Source organism: Syzygium oleosum, unplaced genomic scaffold, assembly GCF_021117445.2.
Source record: "Syzygium oleosum isolate NSW1041296 unplaced genomic scaffold, Sole_v2.1 Sole_v2.11, whole genome shotgun sequence".
NCBI lineage: Eukaryota > Viridiplantae > Streptophyta > Magnoliopsida > Myrtales > Myrtaceae > Syzygium > Syzygium oleosum.
Window position 1 is genome coordinate 3,253,919 of NW_026607495.1, and position 20,995 is coordinate 3,274,913.

Genomic DNA, 20,995 nt, shown 5'->3' on the forward strand with positions numbered 1-20,995 from the left:
ATTATTGGATTAAATACCGTGTGAGTTATTAAGTATAATTGAGGCTTGAAAAATACTAAGAGTGTTTGAGCAACTCGAATGTGGTTATAATCTCAATTGTATCATTTGATTTACAATGGAATTTTTTTCTTTTTGAATCTAAAATGTTAGTATTATAAAAACGGATGAAGTATAACAGCTTAGGGGCATCCCCAACATTACAAGTAATGCTAATAATTCGAAAAGATAGAGGTAAAATGTCTCAACATAATAGCTAATATAATATCCGTCGGCTTTCGATCTTGTCATCTCTAAAACTAACTCTAGCAGCTTGGTTGTAGATTTCATTGCGATAACCTTAGCCTAAGCTTATTTGTTGCGTCTTGTCACTCATCAAACTTGCCGAAGCATGAGCCGCCATGGTCGCCGCCGGGGGAGTGGCAAGCTAATGTCTCGCGCTTGGATTCCTCGACACCATGGTCGTGGGCCTTATTGCTTCTTGCCGCACCCCCCCCCCCTCCCCCCCCCCCCCCCAATTACTGTACCTAAGCTAAATAATTGTATCCATTTGTATGATAAACCGTCAAGTTTTACCAAATAGTAACTACAACTAATGCCGGTCCACGATATATAACCAGAAAATTTCTCTCAACCTTTTCTAGAAAACCTTAATATGACCAGGTAGCTTCAACATCGTATCAACACTCATTCACATTGAAAGATCAGCTTTAATCTTTGTGGCTTGTACGGTCGGTCCACTTTTGATCTTGTCTTCCCCAGAAATACATACACGCACATGCAAAAGGGGAGTCTGTACCATCATCCTCCTGGCAATTAGGTCCTCAATAGAAACCTACTTATTTATCAATAACCAATGAAATTTTAGGTACATTTCATTCATAATTGGTTTATTAGAGAATTTTTTTTAAAATCTAGCTATCTATGTAAGTTTCTACATTTCAACAAATATTTGCCTTTCATTCTAAGGACAGAGATTAAATCCAATGATGTTAGAATTTTTTCAATACAAAAATCGCTGATCTCATTATAAATAGCTAAATATTTATGGATCTTCAACAAATAACCTTATTTACGTTGAAGAAAAACTCATGTAAATTGACGATGATGTTTGTAAGTAGCATGAATGTCTTCCATCCCTCTCTCTCTCCAACATCCAGTCACGTCTACATCCATGACTTATCTTCCAAGTCTCCGCTTGAGGTTGAGTACGAAACAGTCCAAACTCACTCCACATCATTCAGCTTTCGAGAACCCATGGAAACGTCATTAGAATTGCGTCGAATTCATTCCATGACACGAGTCACAGGACTATTAATGTCGACGCTCACGCGATCAAAATTATGAAGTTAATTTAGTATATATATTAAAATGACCATCAGATCCCATTGCTCCCTTGTGAGCTTACCCCTATATAGATTATGTTTACATAATAATTTCTTTGCTAGACTTCTAGAACGGCAATAGAAGCAAGAATGAATAGACTCGCCCGTTGAGGAGGCGATTGTGTCTCTAGATAATATTGCGTGGATTTGAATCTAACTTATAAGAGGCGCCTCTTTTAAAATGATATAATTCAGCGTCGAAAAGTGTAATATTCAACGTGCGTAATAAAGCACACTATCAATTTTAGTGCTTTCTAGAGACATAATTGTGAGAGTCAATACTCGATAAATTAATTAGGGCAACATCTCAAGTGAATTGGATTAGAGTTTTCCACGGTGACCTAAAAAGAAAGGTAACCATTGCATTTTCTCTCTCGAATAATTTGGCGTAACCCAAGTAAAACGTTTCGGAGGGGTTTGATTCTTCCTTAGCGATGGCACCAAATTGTAAAATTCAAAGGTAGAAGAGCCACCAAAGTCACTTTCATCCCATCTCTCTCTCTCTCTCTCTCTCTCTATAAAGACATCACTGGGATACATGCTTTGACTTCTCTTCTTCCGGTCTTCACGTTCAGCCAAATTAGAAAACAACTCACGCAATTGACTTTGGTCAACGACCTCGCACGAGCGCAAATGCTTTCTTCCATCCTCACCGTCCATCTTAACGTTATGGAATGGACTTTAATGTTTTATTTTGACTTTTGGGGAAATCTCACACTGGTTTCGTCTCGACGTATCAAAAATCTCTTTTGACCTAACAAAAGCTATTTAATAGCTTTTTTAAGATTTAAGATATCAACTTTAAAATGTTTTAATCTTTTAGCTATGCCAAGTGGGAATAAAATTTCAAATTTTAAGGCTCCGTTAATTTCGTGAAAAATAATAGTTACTTTCGTCTAAAATAATTAGCCAATGGACAATTTATGTGTAACATTTTCGTGAACAACAAAAATATATTTTATTTGTTCATTTTTTAAGCGACATAAGTGAATATTTTTAGGAAAATATTGTTCAAATCATTCATTTTTCATGAAATAAATAGAGCCTTAATGTTCAAAACTTATCCTTGAATTCCAATTTGCATTGGTGCACCTGGTATTAAATTTTCGAAAACAAGATTAACATTTCACCTTCCAAGCTATCCTATTCTTAATTCCATTTTTCCTATAAAAAGCATGTGATCATAAAATTACTCGGATTTCAGTATGGTGCCCCTAGGTTGATAATCATCTACTATTATGTATCATCCATCAATTACATGTCATTGGGAAGAATTTTCCATTTTGTCCTAAACCTATTGTACATATGTTAATTTAGTCCTAAACTTTTCAATTTTGCTAATTTAGTATTAGACCTTTACGTAAAATTTCAATTAAATCCATACAATAGGTTTAGGTCAAGAGACTGTACATTGATCGGATAATTTCTCCCATGTCGTTGTCTAGAGTACATGTTACTAGAAAAATCATGGCGTAGGCTTAGTTTAATTGATTAAATCAATCACATATCACAAAATGGTGAGAACAGCGTGTCCTACATAAAGTCACAATAACAAAGATAAAAAAAAAACTCAATTTCTAATCGATTTAATTAATCACATATTTATCAGATGTGGCTGTCCGGATTTGTTTTAAAACATGTACTAGATCTTCCGAATAGCTCACAGCAAAAAAATCTTGAAGAGCAGACCATGCTCTTCTTCTCCCTGTAGTTCCGTGCCCGTGCCCCTGCCGAAAGCCCAAGCTATTCATCATGAGTTCTTGCTTCACCATCTCCATCTCTCTCTCCTTCTTCTTCTCCTTCTTCTTCATCCAAATTTTCAGTACTGAGGCTGCACCCGAATTTAGTATCATGTCTGCCCAAACACCACCCTCTTCACTTCCAACTCCACCAACCAATCCAACCTCAACACCCTCCTCTTCTCCCTCTCCTCCTACGCCACCAACAGCACCGATGGCTTTGCCAACGCCACCACCGGCCAAAACCCTCCCGACCGGGTCTATGGGGTCTTCCTCTGCCGCGGCGACCTCGACACCGCCGCGTGCAGCGACTGCGTGGCCACTGGAAAACAGGGTATCCTCCAAAGATGCCCCAACCAGCAAGTCTCCGTAATCTGGTACGCCAAGTGCATGTTGCGGTACTCGAATCAGCCCATCTTCTTGGTCATGGAGCGAGATCCGGCTCCCATTTTGTACAACACCGGGAACGTCACCGACTCAACTCGGTTCACGCAGCTCCTGGGAGAAAACCTGAAGGACGTCACCACGAGGGCTTCAACTGGCGGGTCAGGGAAGAAGGTCGCGGTGGCACAGGCGGACTTCACGAGCTTGCAGAAGTTGTACACACTAGCGCAATGCACTCCGGACTTGACAGCGTCAGACTGTGACATGTGCCTCCAGTACACGATCGGTAGACTGGTTCCGGGGAAGCAAGGCGGGAGGGTGCTCACTCCGAGCTGCAACGTGAGGTACGAGCTCTACCCCTTTTATAACAGCTCGGCCCTGCCCGTGCCGGTGCCTCCGCCTCCCGCTCCTGCTCCGGTGATCGAACCTAAAGGTACATGTGTGTTTGTATTGCTTGTCTTCTTCGTCCTAACTTTCCATTTTAATCATATCGAAGACTGGATTTAGTCCAGTGGGCCAAGAATATTTACTCAGATTTAGCTAATCTCTGCTACTAGGCTTTTGGATTAAACCTTGATTAAGTATAGTATTCACCATCTGTAAAATACGCGATTGAAGACGTGAGGTGATCGAGGATCGCATAAAAACTTTCTTGTCTTTAGCGCGTTTGTTGGTCCTGGGCTTTTAGCTTGAGCGGTGACTCCGGTGATTATGCTGCAACTTTTTCTTAAGAAAACTGTTGGCTGGGTTGAAAGATATTACAAGTATTTATGACAAAAAAAGACAATTAAAGGTATTATCAGTTCTTTCAAGTCTTTAATGCTACAAAGTCATGATGAGGCACCTTTTAGGTGAATACTTTTTCTTAGGTGGATCGATTATCTCAATCACTCCTACCAGTTGAACATGGTGGATTCTACATCCACTTACGAGATTAGATTTACATAACAATTGGTTAAAGGTCGCTTTTGATCAAATTAATGGTTAATCTCCTATAAACAATTGGTGCACTCAGCATGGGAATCAGGAGAAAGAATAGATTTGTGAGTACAGATTATGGATTACAGCTTCATTTCATCTGGACAGTTGCTCTTTAAGCGTGCTCTTTTTGTTTTACTCTATATTTTTACATTTGCTCTGGCCTATGGTAGCAATTCCAGTTTCTAGAATCCCATACTGTCATTAACACATATACTGATGCTATCAAGATGTGGATGCACGTATGTAGGCAAAAGCAATAAAACTACCGTGATTATCATCGCCGTTGCCGTTTCGGTTGGAATAGGCGTGGTGCTTCTCTTCCTCGCTTGTTGTTTCAGGTGGAGGAAAGCGACCAAGACGTATGAAGTCGTCCAAGAAGATCAAAGCGGTATGGAATATGTTCCTGTGCCGTATAACTGTATAGAATGATAAAACCGTACACACGGAGATATATTGTGTCTATGCTTTTTCGTGAAATGACCATTTAGTGTTGTTTCATCATGTAGGCGTGAATGAAATTACAAATGCCGAGTGCTTGCACTACGATTTAGCCACTATACAAGCTGCCACAGACAATTTCTCTCATCAAAACAAATTGGGTGAGGGCGGATTCGGTAAAGTTTTCCAGGTATGATTAGTCAGAAACAAGATTGAGAATTGTTTAAATATATTTGAGAGATATTTAGTGTAAAAAATTTTAAAGATTTTTGATTTGGTGATTTCGAGAAGTTGTGATGAGAAGCTATTCATGTGTACTTAAACACCAAAATACTAACCTTTCAGGGTAGGCTTCCTAATGGACAACAAATAGCCGTGAAGAGACTATCTCAAAGCTCGGGACAAGGTGCCGAAGAATTTAAGAACGAAGTCGTATTGGTAGCGAAGCTTCAACATCGGAACCTTGTGCGGCTGCTTGGGTTTTGCTTGGAGGGTGAAGAAAAACTGCTAGTTTATGAGTTTGTGCCGAACAAAAGTCTCGACTACTTTCTATTTGGTACATTGCCTTTTAATATATTCCTAAGCTATTGCTTTCCATGTTGAGGCGAATATGTGATTATCCTCAAAATCCTCAAATTTGAAACTCGAAGTTAGTTCCTTGCATAAACTCTATTCATGAGGATTTGCAAACCGAAACTACCCGCATTTCAATTGTGCATACATGCAGATCCTGAAAAGAGCAAGCAATTGGATTGGTCGAGACGTTACAATATAGTATGTGGGATTGCTCGAGGAATGCTCTATTTACATGAGGACTCTCGACTTCGGATTATTCATCGTGATCTAAAAGCAAGCAATATCTTGTTGGATAGTGAAATGAACCCGAAGATTTCAGATTTTGGCATGGCAAGGATTTTCGGAGTCGATCAAACACAAGCAAATACCAATAAAATTGTCGGCACTTTGTAAGTATTGTTATGCTTTGTTCTCTACTTTTTATGCTTATGTATGCTTAATTTGCTGACTTATTATGGATTGCAGTGGTTACATGTCACCTGAGTATGCAATGCATGGGCAACTCTCCGTGAAGTCCGATGTCTATAGTTTCGGTGTCCTACTTCTTGAGCTCGTTAGCGGTAAGAAGAATAGTTTCTTCTACCAAGCAGATGGGGGCGAAGATTTCGCTAGCTATGTAAGTTGCACATTTTGACTATAACTAGTATGAAAATTGATGAACTAAGCAAATTTGTATGTATTGAGAATTTTTTTTTTCAACGAACTGTTTTTAGGCCTGGAAAAATTGGAGAGACGATACGCCATTGGAAGTGTTAGATCCAGCCATTGAAGACTCATATTCAAGAAATGAAGTTCTTAGATGCCTCCACATTGGTTTGCTTTGTGTTCAGGAAGATCCAATGGATAGACCCACAATGGCAGACATAGTCCTTATGTTGAGCAGCTACTCTATTACTCTTGCACAACCCTAACAACCGGCCTTCTTCCTCCGAAGCAGGACGGAGAGATCAATGAAGGATCTCGAATCGGACCAATCCACCAGTAGGTCTATTGCTGTGTCAATTAATGAGATGTCAGTCACTGAAGTTTACCCCCGGTGAACGGTGATGGAAGTGGAAGTCTTTCTTCATGATTGTCTCACGGAGACCTTGATATGAAGTATCCTTGGCGTTCCACTATTGATGAACAATTAGCAAACATCTATGTCCTGTATATCTATAAGTACAAAGTGTCTTCTCCTTGAGGCAAATCATGGTATGATCCACTAGAGTGGCATGATTTTCTCACATTACTGTTCATGATATATGATAAGGTATACCCGTTCGTACACGCACCACATTATTTTCAAGGGTTACTACTACCAAAAATCCCAAACTGGTACACGTGTGACAATTTTATCCCGTTTTGAAAAAGTGACCACAAAAAATCCCAAACTGATACATCTGTGACAATTTTACCCCTCCGGTCACTTTTGGCTAGCCGGCGATGACTTGGTAATATTTTAATTTTTTAATTTTTTTTTAATTTTTTGACTCTTTTTCTCTATTTTTTTTTATATTTTCTTCTCCGGTCGCCGGTCCGACGACCGGCCAGAGGCTGAGGCCAGCGAGGCGAAACTCGCCGGCCATGGGCAAGGTCAAGCTCGCAGATCCGGCGAGGTTAGACATCGGCAGATCCGGCAAGGTCGGGCCTCGCCTGGCCATGGCGAGGCTCGCCTTCGCCAGCAACGGTGAGGGCGAGCCTCGCCATGGCTGGGGGAGGCCCGACCTCCCCGGATCTACTGAGGTCAGGCTTCGCCCTGGCCGCCGACGAGGCTCGACCTCTCCAGATTCGGCTAGGCCGGGCCTCACCCGGCCATGGCGAGGCTCGCCTTCGCCGGCGAGGCTCGCCCTCGCCGGCGGCAGGGCCAAGTCGAGCTTGCCCGGCCATGGCAAGCTCGACCTAGCTTGGCGACGGTGAGGGCCAGCCTCGCCCATGGCCGACGAGTTCCTCTTCGCTGGCCTCAGCCTCTAGCCAGTCGCCGGTATGGTGACCGGAGAAGAAAATAGGAAAAAAAAAAGAAAGAGAGAAAAAAAAAAGTCAAAAAATAATAAAAAATTCAAAAAAAAATAAAAATATTAAAATATTGCCACGTCAGCCGGCCGGCGTCCACGTCATCGCTGGCAGGCCAAAAGTGGCCGGAGGGGTAAAATTGTCAAGGGTGTACCAGTTTGAGGCTTTTTGTTGTCACTTTTTCAAAACGGGGTAAAATTGTCACACGCGTACCAGTTTGGGGTTTTTGGTGATATTAACCCTATTTTCAACACAGTTCTTAGAAATCAAGGTCATAGACCTCACCTCTAGATATATTCCTTTGCATCACCCGCCTCTTTACTCGATTATAATGGTTGGTAGTTGATTATGATGGAAAGGCAAGCAAATTCACATGCACATTTCCTATGTCTACGTACGCAAGAATAAAGCTCTCCCTCTCTCTCTCTCACTGAGATCTAAGCCATGGCCTACGAGGAGTTAAGCTAGACGATGAGCTCCTCTATGGACGGCAGGCGCTCAAACTTCTCGCATTGAGTAGCGAGATGGGATGATGAGGGAGGGAGGGAGGGAGGGAGGGAAGGAGAAGGGAGGGAGGGAGATATTAGGCCGATGACCGGACAAGTAGTTAAATAAAAATGCATTAGTGTTATAATAGCCTATGAAAGGTTGGCATACAAAGTAATGTATAATTTGATCAACTCAGTTAACCTATTTCGTCTGAACATAACTAGATTATATAAGTCTTAACTCGTGCCATTGGATCCAATAATTTTTCGCACGTCAAGTCAAAGAAGGTTCGAATAATTTCTCGTGCGACGGGGACATCCGATCCCAGTCCATTAATCTTTGATTTTGGTGGGTCCGCCTCGGAAAGTTAATAGTTTGAAGGGTCGTAGAGCGATCTCTATCTCGCCATCGTCATCACTTGAAACTGAGATATTGGAGTTTGGTTTGGTCAAGTCCTCCCCTCAAGAAGAGAATGCAGATCACGCAATTGACCTTGTCAATGACCCCCCCGTACCATCCTCTCCGTTCATCTTGTTCTCTTTCCCCACCCGAATGTCGATGGCCTAGCCTAACCAATAAGGGGTGAGAATGGATCATTCGGAACATCCAAAGTGTATGTGTTTGGCTCTCAAATATATGTCACATTGACGTCCTAAATTTCAAAATTTGACATCTTTATCTCCCAAAGTTTTCGACTAGATTCCGGTGAGGGCGAGCCTCACCGGCTCTCGCTTGTGGCTGGTCGCTGGCCATCAAGGAGGCCAGGGACTGCACAGGAAGAAGGAAAAAAATTAAGAAAAGAAAAGAGAAAAAATGGAAAAAATATTATTAAAAATTATTCGCGTCAGCACCGGCCATGCCACGTAGGACGGCCGACGTTTATGTTAGCAATTTCTAGCCAAATTTAGCTTGATGGACTGAATTGACACAAACGCAAGAGATGTATGACTCAATTGGCAAAAAAAATTTGTTTAGAACTAAATTGGCACAATCGCAATGGGTTTATGACTTTTTTGGTAATTTTCCCAAATTATTTGCTAGAGCTTATGTGAAGTTTTATTTAAAGTGGATCTAAACTCCATCATGTAGGTTTATCCTCCAATTATAAGAAAACATGAGGCATCCATTTGTAATATGTTTTAATTTAATATAAGCAATATTTCGAGCACGTAAAATAATATGAACAACAAGAAACATGAAAAAATTTGCTCTTTTGGTTCCTCCATTTGTCGAAATCTTCACCATTGGGTTATCGATTTGGTTTGGGAAAGGCAAACAAACTATTTATGCATAATTTTCTTGAGAGTAAAATTTTCTCTACTCTTCACCATCTGCTCATTTCTATTTATAGAGATTTAGATGTGATTTCTTTAGATCATCTTCCAATTCAATGAATTTCTTTTTTATTGGTCCTGTGGAGCTCTCCTTTTCGATGTATTTAAGTTTCCTTTTTTACGAAATTACTTTCTTTTCTTTTTGTTATCCTATGACATCTATCCTTTTATTTTGGCAAAAGTTGATGAGTATCTTATCATTCATAACTGTTAAAATACACGTGTGAGTTATGTTAGAGAAATCCTACATCGGAGAATTGATATGGTGTAAAATAGTTAATTTATCAAAGTTGGCACATAATTTATTGGCGTAAGATTTTTAGTGAGGGTGGATCTAACTGGATGTATTGACGGATTCGGACTTGGGCTTGGCAGCCTCTAGGGAAGAAAGTGCACGTTTGAGATTTAAGTTGAGATAAATTGATGTAGAAGGCCTCCAGGGATGAAAGTGGGCATTGGAGATTCAAGTTGAGATAAATTGATGTTGAATGAATACCTTAATTAAGGGGGGAGACTTAACACTGAGCTCATACGTGAGGGAGAGATTGTTAAAATACACAAGTGATTTGTGTTAAAGAAGTTCGAATTATTGTGGTGTGAAGTAGTTAATATATTCAAATTAGCCCATGACTCATTTGCTTAAATTTTTGAATGAAGGTGGGTCTAATTAGATATATTGATAGGCTCGGACTTGGGCTCCGTCTTCACGATCTCCCTAGGTGAAGATAATCAAGCTTCCGTTGCGCACTCCCAACAATAACAATACATCACAAAGAGAATTGTTAATATCTTGGGAAAATATACACCATAGAATTTGTAGTTTGAGAAATGCAATATTTTTTTCTTCGAGAATTGATATATAGAATTTAATTGGTTTATTTTGGAATAAGGAGATTCAAAAACACAAGGAGTCCAGACACGTACTAATTTTTTTGTAACACCTGTTATACAAATTAACAACTTGAAGTCTTAGTTAGCATTACCAAATGTAGCTAATTCGATTAGATGCCAATCTAATATTTATTTAAGTCATTATTCTTGACAATGCATTACCTGGACGCATATTTTTCTCCAAGGCTTATTAGATACGTGGTACAGCCATATGTCATTTTGCATGTGGCACATAGTATGCTCTACGATCCTTAGTCTTGGATGGTCGTCCTATGTGGTATGGTCCATAATTATTCTAATTAAAATAAGCAAAACAATTACAGATGCAGAATTAGAGATTTGTTAGGATTAAAGATTTGCTAAAGTGATTATCAAAAACAACTCAAACGTCAACGCTTCACTATATATATATATAAAGCGGCAAAGCTTCGTATATTAAGAAATATGATTAAAACTTATACTTACCTAATGTCGTGATAAATTTTCATCTATTTTAATCTTATTAAACCTTTTCTTTCGTTGGACAATTGAAACTGTCGTCTCAACTGTTTTTTTCTGGGCCACAAAATCGTCATCTCACTTTTTTTTTTTTGGTCAAGAATTGTCATCTCACTTGGCTCGTAAGTATTAGTACGATTTTTCCACCTCTTTCCTTCGAGAGAACTGAGCAGCATAACTCTTCTTCTTTCGACAATTTTTCTTATGCTCAGTCCCGGAAGCAAAACTAGGATCATCAGACCATGAATTTTGGCTTCATCATCTTCCTCGCCCTCTTCTTCTTTCTCAATTTTCTCAGCAATTACAGTCATACTACAGAAGCTGCACCTACTTATATACAGCATGATTGCCCGGACACCACGCTCTTCGCTCCCAACTCCACCTACCAATCCAACCTCAACGCCCTCCTCTCTGCCCTCTCCTCCGCTGCCACCGACGACGCCGACGGTTTCGCCAACGCCACCGCCGGCAAAGACCCTCCCGACCGCGCCTATGGGCTCTTCCTCTGCCGTGGTGACGTCGGCGCTGCCACGTGCAGGGAGTGCGTGGCTAAGGGAACAGAAGACATCCTCCGACGATGCCCCGACAGGAGATCGTCCGTGATCTGGTACGATGAGTGCATGTTGAGGTACTCGGACCAGTCCGTTTACTCGGTGATGGAGACCGTACCTTTATGCCGGATGCCGGGGACGTCGCTGAACCAGATCGGTTCGTGAAGCTGCTAGGAGAGGCCATGAACGACGTGGCAGGGAGGGCTTCGGGCAGCGAATCGGGGAAGAAGTTTGTGGTCGCGGAGGCAAGCTTCACGAGCTCGCAGAAGCTATACGCACTTGCGCAGTGTATGTTGAGTTTTAAAGGCGTAACACTCAAAAGTGAAAGCCTCGATCGTCAATAACTCTCGTCGACAACTCTTGAAGGTGAATGCCTCGATCGTCGATAACTCTCGTCGACAACTCTCGAAGAAAAACACACAAGGAGAGGAGAGGAATAAACTATTTTATTATGACTTGATTCACCTTACAAATACTTCAACTGGACTTGCCTTTATATAGGCATAATACATGACTCTTGATATGACTCATAAATGACTATACATGTATCTGATATTAACTAGATATCAAAACACGAAAGGTCAAGACCAAATACAAACATCACATTAACTAGTCATTGAAATACGAAAGGTCAAGACCAAATACAAATAATCACATTAACTAGTCATTGAAATACAAAAGGTCAAGACTAATCACGAAAGATCTAGAGAGATAAGGCGGTGATATCTTCAATACTCCCCCTCACCGACTACTCTCTCTAGGGATAGTTCTAGCGACCATACCAAGCTGAGCTCGAAACTCTTCAAACTTTGCAGCTCCAAGACCTTTGGTGAAGATATCAGCAACTTGATCACCTGTCTTGGTGTACTCCATCTTGATCTCGCCCTCCAACACTTTCTCTCGCAGAAAGTGATAGTGGACTTCCACATGCTTAGTCCTAGCATGGAAAACTGGATTCTCTGCCAAGCTTATAGCGGATAGATTATCACAATACAATATTGTCGAATAATCTATCGACTGATGAAGATCATCTAATAACTGCACTAGCCACGTGCTCTCCTGAGCTGCCATTGCTGCTGCTCTGTATTCAGCTTCTGTTGTAGACAAAGACACAGTCGGCTGTCTTTTACTGCACCAGGATACTACTGCTGATCCAAGATGAAACGAGTATCCAGTAGTTGATCGCCGTGTGTGTTGATCTCCACCATAGTCGGCATCACAATGACCGACCAACTCACCTGATGATTCTTTTTTATACAAAAGCCCAAAATCAAAAGTCTTCTTTACATACCTCAGGATACGCTTGGCTGCATCCAAGTGAGGCTTCCTTGGCTTCTCCATGAATCGACTCACTACTCCCACTGCAAAAGCGATGTCAGGCCGAGTTATGGTAAGGTAGATTAGACTACCTACCAGTTGCCTATACATAGACGAATCTTCTAGCTCTCGACCTTCTTCAGCACATAGCTTTGCGTTCCCATCCAACGGAGTAGATATAGGTTTGCAATCGAGCATCCCGAATTTTTTCAAGAGATCTCGTGCATACTTCTGTTGACATAGGAATAATTCTTCTTTTGTCCTATCAACCTCGAGCCCCAGAAAGTGTTTCAGCTCTCCAAGCTCCTTCATCTGGAACCGCACAGAGAGGTTGGCTCTAATTTGACATATCCCATCTTCATCATCTCCAGTAATGATGAGATCATCCACATAAACCAGCACAGCTGCAACCTTTCCATCTTCTGCCTTCACGAACAGGCTCGAGTCTGCTGGAGCTACATTATAACCGCTCTTCAACAAGAATTCTGCAATCTTTCCATACCACGCTCTCGGGGCTTGCTTTAAGCCATACAACGCTTTCTTTAGCTTGCAGACATATTCTGGATAAGTTTTGCTCTTGAAACCATCCGGTGCTCCATGTATATCTCTCGCTCAAGTTCTCCATGCGGGAAAGCATTCTTCACATCCATCGCCACACATTCCACGACTTGCTTCTTGCAAGTGCTAATAGAACTCGAACTGTGGTAACCTTTGCTACCGGGCTAAAGGTCTCTTCATAATCAACCCCATATTTTTGCGAAAAACCTCGAGCCACTAGACGTGCTTTATACCTCTCAATCGATCCGTCTGGTCGAGTTTTAAGTTTATAAACCCATTTGCAGGAAATAGGACGTACCTTTTCAGGTTTCGGTACCAGGTCCCACGTCTCATTCTTCTTTAGTGCGAGGATTTCTTCTTCCATGGCCTTCCTCCATTCTGTTCCCTTCGAGGCTTCTTCATATGTCGAAGGCTCGACCATGCCAACATCTACGGTTAATGCCGCATTGGCATACTTGGGGTTTGGCTTCCTTTGCCTCGTTGATCTCCGAAGTTGAGGCTCCTCCTCTTCAAGTTCTTCGACCTGACTTGGTCGAAGTTCTTCTGTCGACCTTGGACGCTCATCAAATGAACTTGTCGATCCTGGTGACTGTGTGTCGACATCTTTTTCAACAGGCTGATTCTCATCGAATTCTTTTAGCCTTTCTTCAACCTCTTCGTCGAAATGCTGTGAATTTGGCAATTCAACAGCTTGAGGTGACCACCAAGACGACAATTCGTCGAACACCACATTCCTTGAAGTATAGCACCTCCCTGTTGTAGGGTCGCAGCACTTCCACCCCTTTCGTTGATCATCATATCCCACGAATATGCAGCGAACCGCCTTCTTGTCGAATTTGCTGCGAAGATGATCAGGCACAAATGCATAACATACGCATCCGAAAACTCTAAAGTGACTTACCACAGGCTTGCGATTCCATAGCTTCTCGTATGGTGACATAAAACCAAGCCTTGCTTGTGGCAGCCTGTTAATCACGTGAGCCGTCGTCTTCATACATTCGGCCCAAAACCTCGGTGGAACATTCTTCGCGTGCAACATGCTCCTGCATGTTTCAGCTAGGTGCCGATTCTTTCTTTCGGCAACACCGTTCTGCTGCGGCGTATACGGACAAGTATACTGTCGACGTATCTTGCACTCTTGCAAATATTTCGTGAACTCGTAGGAAGTGTATTCTCCCCCGTTATCGGTGCGTAGGCAATGGATTTTTCTGCCTACTTCACTTTCAACCTTCTCCTTAAACACTTTAAATTTAATAAACGCCTCGGATTTTTCCCTCATGAAAACAACCCAGACATACCTTGAGAAGTCGTCGATGAAAGTGATCATATACTTGAATCCGCTAACAGACGACTGCTTCACTGGACCAAACACATCCGAGTGAACGAGCTCGAGAGGCATCCGAGTTTTGAACGATGATTCCTCATATGGAAGTTGATGTGCCTTCCCATACTGGCACCCGGCACAAATCACATCTTCTTGCACTTCCAAATGGGGAAGACCCCTCAGCATGTTCTTCTGCATCATCACCTTCAACTTGTGATAACTTACATGCCCAAGCCGCGCATGCCATAAATCAGGTGTATCATTCCTTCGAGTTTTGTTTACATATGCCGTTTGAGCAGACATCACGTAAACGGACTCCAGCCGACGTCCCTCCATGATTGGTCGACCAGTGGGCTTCACACTTCGGTACACCTTAACATCTCGTGGACCGAACACCACATAATTACCCGAGTCTGTGAGCTGGGACACAGACAATAAATTCTTCTTCATTCCCGGCACGTGATACACACTTTTCAATTCAACTAGCTGTGAATGGAATCGAGGAGTTATCATCGTCTTGCCGATATGAGTAATCGGCAACCTCGAGCCGTCTGCAGTAATAACAACACGTCCTCCGGTATATTCACGCATGTTCGACAGCTTGCCTTGATCTCCAGTCATATGACTCGAACACCCTGAATCAACAATCCAGTCGAAATCATAATTAATCGACTTTTCACTTACGAGAGATTAATGCCATCGCATCGTTTGACTTGAATGTGGAAGAGGCGCGAGCTCGTCGATACCACCATTGCAACGAGACGATTGGAAATCCCATTCCTCATCTTCATCGAAATCATTCTTCTTCGATGATGCTGCGACATTTCCTTCAACTTTCTTCGCTCGACAATCTCTGGCAAAGTGGCCCTCCTTGCTGCAGACGTAACATCGTCCACTACGTCTTTTGCCATCGCCCCGCCAGGCTCCCCTTGGTCGAAGACTCGTCTCTCCTAGACGCTTTTGCCATTCTTCACGAGCTGGTTGCTTTTGCCATTCGACATGGCTTTTCCTTGACTTGCCATCTTTATTGTCAGCACCGGTTCGCCTCTGACCCTTGAACCCTCTTTTATCACTGAAGAGGGCACTTTCTTCTCTCTTAATCGAAACTTTAGACATTTGACTATCTAAAGTCTCTTGGTTAGCCAGAATACTCTCCAGATCGGTCAACGTCGGTTGAGTTGCCCATCCACGAGTAGCCGTAATAATACCATTATACTCCGGCTTTAACCCGTGAATAATAATTCTTCTCATTCTTGTTTCTGAGATGGCATTAGTGGGATCCAACTTTGAAATTTCGTCACAAATAGACTTAACTTTGGAGAAATACTGACTCACCGTCATATTTTGTTGTGACATCGACAGCAGCTCGTTTTCCAGCCTTTGTAGCTTGGCATCATTCGACCTTGCGAATAGCGCTGCCAAGTTATCCCATGCCTCTTTTGGAGTCCTCGCGCTCTTTATGTGCTGCATTAATTCATCTTCAACAGTCACAGAAAGAGCATAAAGAGCTTTACCCGCTTTGATGTTCCATCTCCTTAACTCGCCATCGTTCGTAGGTGGTGTGGTGTTACCCCCGCCAACGATATCCCACAAATCTTGTCCCAGCAAGTAAAATTGCATGCGGGAACTCCAATTATTATAATTGGAGCTGTTGAGCTTCTCGACCCCGTTCATCGAACTTGAAATATCCGCCATCGAACTTGGATATAATGCCTGGCACTACACCAATTCAGCTTGGTCCCAGACCAATGAATCACAGTCCCTGTCTTTGCAATGACAGAATTTCGGCGTTCTCTGGTCCCTGACCGGTTGCTCACGTACAACGGTCCCCGGCTCTTGGGCTCTGATACCACTTGTTGAGTTTTAAAGGCGTAACACTCAAAAGTGAAAGCCTCGATCGTCAATAACTCTCGTCGACAACTCTTGAAGGTGAATGCCTCGATCGTCGATAACTCTCGTCGACAACTCTCGAAGAAAAACACACAAGGAGAGGAGAGGAATAAACTATTTTATTATGACTTGATTCACCTTACAAATACTTCAACTGGGCTTGCCTTTATATAGGCATAATACATGACTCTTGATATGACTCATAAATGACTATACATGTATATGATATTAACTAGATATCGAAACACGAAAGGTCAAGACCAAATACAAACATCACATTAACTAGTCATTGAAATACGAAAGGTCAAGACCAAATACAAACAATCACATTAACTAGTCATTGAAATACGAAAGGTCAAGACTAATCACGAAAGATCTAGAGAGATAAGGCGGTGATATCTTCAATAGTGTACATCGGACTTGACGGGCTCGGACTGTAACACGTGCCTCCGGGCGGTGATAGCAAGTCTACCTCAGGGGAAGCGAGGAGGGAGGTCGTTCACTCCGACCTGCGGAGTAAGGTTCGAGCTGTACCCCTTTTATAATGCCTCGGCCGTGGCGGTGGTGCCCCTGCTTCCTTCTCCTCCTCCTGCTCCGGTGAACGAACCCAAAGGTACGTGTTTGATTGAATCGAGGAGATGGATTTAGCCATGAAAGCTCAATGAAAGTTATATTTGTTCATAGATTGTGGTGGTGATTTATGTCCATCCTGACCTGTATTGTTAGTATCCGGTAGATAAATTTCTGTCCAGCTATTCTTATTGTAATATTTTTGGGACGAATGTGGTTGTATTTGCTGGTTAGGACTTTTGATAAGAGTTTTCGTTATTGAATCACATAAATGATTTAATTAATAAAATTCCGTAAGGACTTGTATTGCAATCAAATAAAGAAAGTTTATAATTTTAAATGCACTAATTTTTGTTGTATTATACTAATTAGTTGTTTATATATATATATTTATTGCTTTATTCAAGTCTTTGGTCCCATAAAGTCAAGATGAGGTACATTTTAGGTGAAAACTTTCCTAAGTGGATCAGGCAATTGTCTTAATCTCATGGTACATTCCAATGGACTTTCAGTCAAGTTAGTCGCTTATACCAAATTTATAATTGGTGCTATCCTAAGATATAAGAATTAGAACAGGAAAAACATAATGTGAGATGGACAGATAATGGAGGACCACATTACTCTTCTAGACATTTCCTCTTGAAGCAGGACGTTTTTTACAAGATAAAATCCCATGCCTGCAGATAGCAGAATCGTTTATTTAAATAAGTCTGTACTGATTTTGAATCTGTTTCTTAGATTTGCTCCGACCTGTAGGAGCAAATTAGCAATTAAAATTTCTAAAATATAATGCACTCCTATGAGATGGTTGCATATATGCAGGCAAAAGCAACAAATCGACCACGATAATCATTGCCGTGGCCATCCCGGTTGGCGTTGCTATTGTTGAGTTTTAAAGGCGTAACACTCAAAAGTGAAAGCCTCGATCGTCAATAACTCTCGTCGACAACTCTTGAAGGTGAATGCCTCGATCGTCGATAACTCTCGTCGACAACTCTCGAAGAAAAACACACAAGGAGAGGAGAGGAATAAACTATTTTATTATGACTTGATTCACCTTACAAATACTTCAACTGGACTTGCCTTTATATAGGCATAATACATGACTCTTGATATGACTCATAAATGACTATACATGTATATGATATTAACTAGATATCGAAACACGAAAGGTCAAGACCAAATACAAACATCACATTAACTAGTCATTGAAATACGAAAGGTCAAGACCAAATACAAACAATCACATTAACTAGTCATTGAAATACGAAAGGTCAAGACTAATCACGAAAGATCTAGAGAGATAAGGCGGTGATATCTTCAATAGCTATTGTACTTGTCTTTCTTGCTTGCTGTTGGCGTCGGAGTAAAACAACAAAGACGTATGAAGTTGTCCAAGCAGAAGGGGGTACATGAATACGCGCATGCATATGCCTTATACTCGCACAGAATTTCAAAACTGTGTACACGAGATACACTTTTCTATGCTTTTTGTGAATGACTATCTCCTGTTGTTTCGTGGTGTAGGCTCAAGTGAAATTACAACTGCAGAGTCCTTGCAATACCATTTAGCTATGATACAAGCTGCCGCAAACAATTTCTCTCATCGAAACAAGTTGGGTCAGGGCGGATTCGGTGAAGTTTTCCGGGTATTATTAGTTAGAAATATTGATATATGCTTTATAAAAAATCTTTGAATATCGTTGATGTTTGTTATGTGAAGTTGTGGTCAGAAGCTATTCGTGTGTAGTCAAGCAACCAAATTAAAAATTTTCAGGGCAGGCTTCCAAATGGACAAGAAATAGCTGTGAAGAGGCTATCTAAAAGCTCCGGACAAGGTGTTGGAGAATTCAAAAATGAGGTTGCTTTGGTAGCGAAGCTTCAACATCGAAACCTTGTGCGGCTGCTTGGGTTTTGCTTAGAGGGAGAAGAGAAGATACTTGTCTATGAGTTCGTGTCAAACAAGAGTCTCGACTACTTTTTATTTGGTACACCACAACCTTCAATAGACTCTGAAGTTGTCATTTTCCACGTGGAAGAAACTATATGAGTGATTAGCATAAACTTAGAGTTGAAACACTCACTAGCTTCTGGAGAACATGATGAAAGTTCTTTGAGGATTTACCAACTAAGAATAATTGGGTTCTAATTGTGTAACTATGCAGATCCTGATAAGAGAAAGCAATTGGATTGGTCAATACGTTATAAGATAATATCTGGAATTGCTCGAGGAATGCTTTATCTGCACGAAGATTCTAGACTCCGAATCATTCATCGTGATCTAAAACCAAGTAATATCCTATTAGACAGTGATATGAACCCGAAGATTTCAGATTTCGCAATGGCTAGGATTTTCGGAGTTGATCAAACTCATGCAAACACTAACAAAATTGTGGGGACCTTGTAAGTCTCAAATTCTTTCTTAGATGAATGATAATTTCTTGTTTATATGATCTATCTTATGGTTGATCTATGAATTAGAAACAACACCATGTTCATCTATGGCCAATTCATAATATATTCATCAGTGTGGTTCATTCGCAAGTTGCTCATTTTATCAACTTATAATTACATAATGGATGCTACCACCAATGTATTTTTGTTTGAATTGGTTACTTGTCTCCTGAGTATGAAATGCGTGGGCAAATCTCAGAGAAGTCTGATGTCTATAGTTTCGGTGTCCTAATCCTAGAGATCATTAGTGGCAAGAAGAATAGCTGCTTCTTCCAATCAGACGGGGGTGAAAATCTCGCTAGCTTTGTAAGTTGCATATGTGCTATTGCGACATATAATACGCTGCACCAATCTAATTAAGTTGAATTTCCTCCACTGAAATAATTTTACAGGAGTGGAAGAATTGGAGAGCCGGTACACCGCTCGAATTGTTAGATCCGTTCATTGGTGACATATATTCAATAGATGAAGTGCTTAGATGCCTCCACATTGGTTTACTAGGCGTTCAGGAAGATCCAGCTGATAGACCCACCATGGCAAGCATAATCCTTATGTTGAGCAGCCACTCTACTAAGCTTCCAAAGCCTCGACAACCGGCCTTCTTCCTCCAAAGGAGCACGGAGAGACAGTCGAAAGAGCTTGAGCTGGACGAATCCACCAGTAGGTCTATGCCGTGGTCGATCAATGAAATGTCAGTTACTGAAGTGGGCCCTCGGTGAATCGTGATGTGAGTGAAAGTCTTTCTTCACGATAGTCTCTCAGAGACCTTGAGATCCGTGGCCTTCCACAGATTAATGAACAATAAAAAACACCTATGTTTTTCGAAACTAGGTTGCTAGCTGCCATGGGATCATGCGCATGATGTATATAGCGGCTTCTCATGTTGAGGAAATAACACGACTGCGCCAAATTGTTAGGTTCTTCCTTCGAATGTGTGTGTTTTCAGTCAATATCATTTAAGTGTGGGCGATGGAGTACTCAGCGCACCAAGGGATCCCCTCTGTGATGTCCACCATCTCTCTTTTATTGAGACCATGTGTTCTCAATCTCTAGAATTTTGGACTAAATGGATGAATTTTGGCAGTGGAGAATATTTCCTCATCCTCTTCTGTAAAAGTGGAGTCGTGGGGTCTTCCTTCACTCTCTACTCTCAGTCTCTTTTGTGCCCCCGTGTCAGTGCTGTCGGTGAAATACTTAAAGAGAGATAGAATGAGAGACCGAGTGAAGTTTTACTGAATTCCTATTTTAGCTCAAGTATATATTAACTCTCACGTCTTAGGAAATTAATCATCTTCATATAATTAAAATTCGTAAGGGTAATAACTTTATATCCTCCAGCTTTGATGAGATGTTGCAATTTTTCCTCGTTTGGCACTCCACATGTGCCATGCACATGTTGATTGGGTTCTTCTCTGTGGGACCTAACGAACATTAAAAGAAAAAGGAAAAGTCAAACAAAAAGAAAGAAAGAGAGAGGAGAGGAGAGAGCGAGGATCTGAAAAGTGGGCCATTATGACCACGTGCCCATCTCTAGATTGTTCAATGCACATCTTACGTGGAGTGTTAAATACACCCAATATTTTCTCCTTTATTATTAGAGATTTTAGCCGTGGCCTCCAATGAGTTG

At 41.4% G+C, this 20,995-nt stretch overlaps 1 protein-coding gene, 1 long non-coding RNA gene and 1 pseudogene across 4 annotated transcripts in view; 2 read left to right on the top strand and 1 right to left on the bottom strand.

The window, feature by feature from the left end:
* The window catches only part of LOC115665495 (cysteine-rich receptor-like protein kinase 34), a 112,056-nt gene that overhangs the window by 19,611 nt on the left and 71,450 nt on the right, over positions 1-20,995 (top strand). Inside the window, exons 1-6 of one of the 3 annotated variants that reach the window (XM_056315996.1) lie at positions 16,745-16,957; positions 18,442-18,563; positions 18,692-18,902; positions 19,080-19,316; positions 19,523-19,674; positions 19,761-20,453. The exons of 1 other annotated variant lie outside the window; for it this stretch is intronic. In XM_056315996.1, the coding sequence (XP_056171971.1) occupies positions 18,489-18,563; positions 18,692-18,902; positions 19,080-19,316; positions 19,523-19,674; positions 19,761-20,087 (1,002 nt within the window). In that variant the 5' untranslated portion in view covers positions 16,745-16,957; positions 18,442-18,488 and the 3' untranslated portion in view covers positions 20,088-20,453. Of the gene's footprint in view, positions 1-16,744; positions 16,958-18,441; positions 18,564-18,691; positions 18,903-19,079; positions 19,317-19,522; positions 19,675-19,760; positions 20,454-20,995 lie in introns of those variants that run through there. One more of the 3 variants, XM_056315994.1, reaches the window with a different exon arrangement.
* Positions 2,984-6,773, top strand: LOC115665825 (cysteine-rich receptor-like protein kinase 10; annotated as a pseudogene).
* Positions 10,868-20,995, bottom strand: part of LOC130139306 (uncharacterized) — a 39,031-nt gene continuing 28,903 nt past the window's right edge. Inside the window, exon 2 of the long non-coding RNA XR_008817543.1 lies at positions 10,868-11,099. This is a non-coding gene — a long non-coding RNA (uncharacterized LOC130139306). The remainder of the gene's footprint in view (positions 11,100-20,995) is intronic.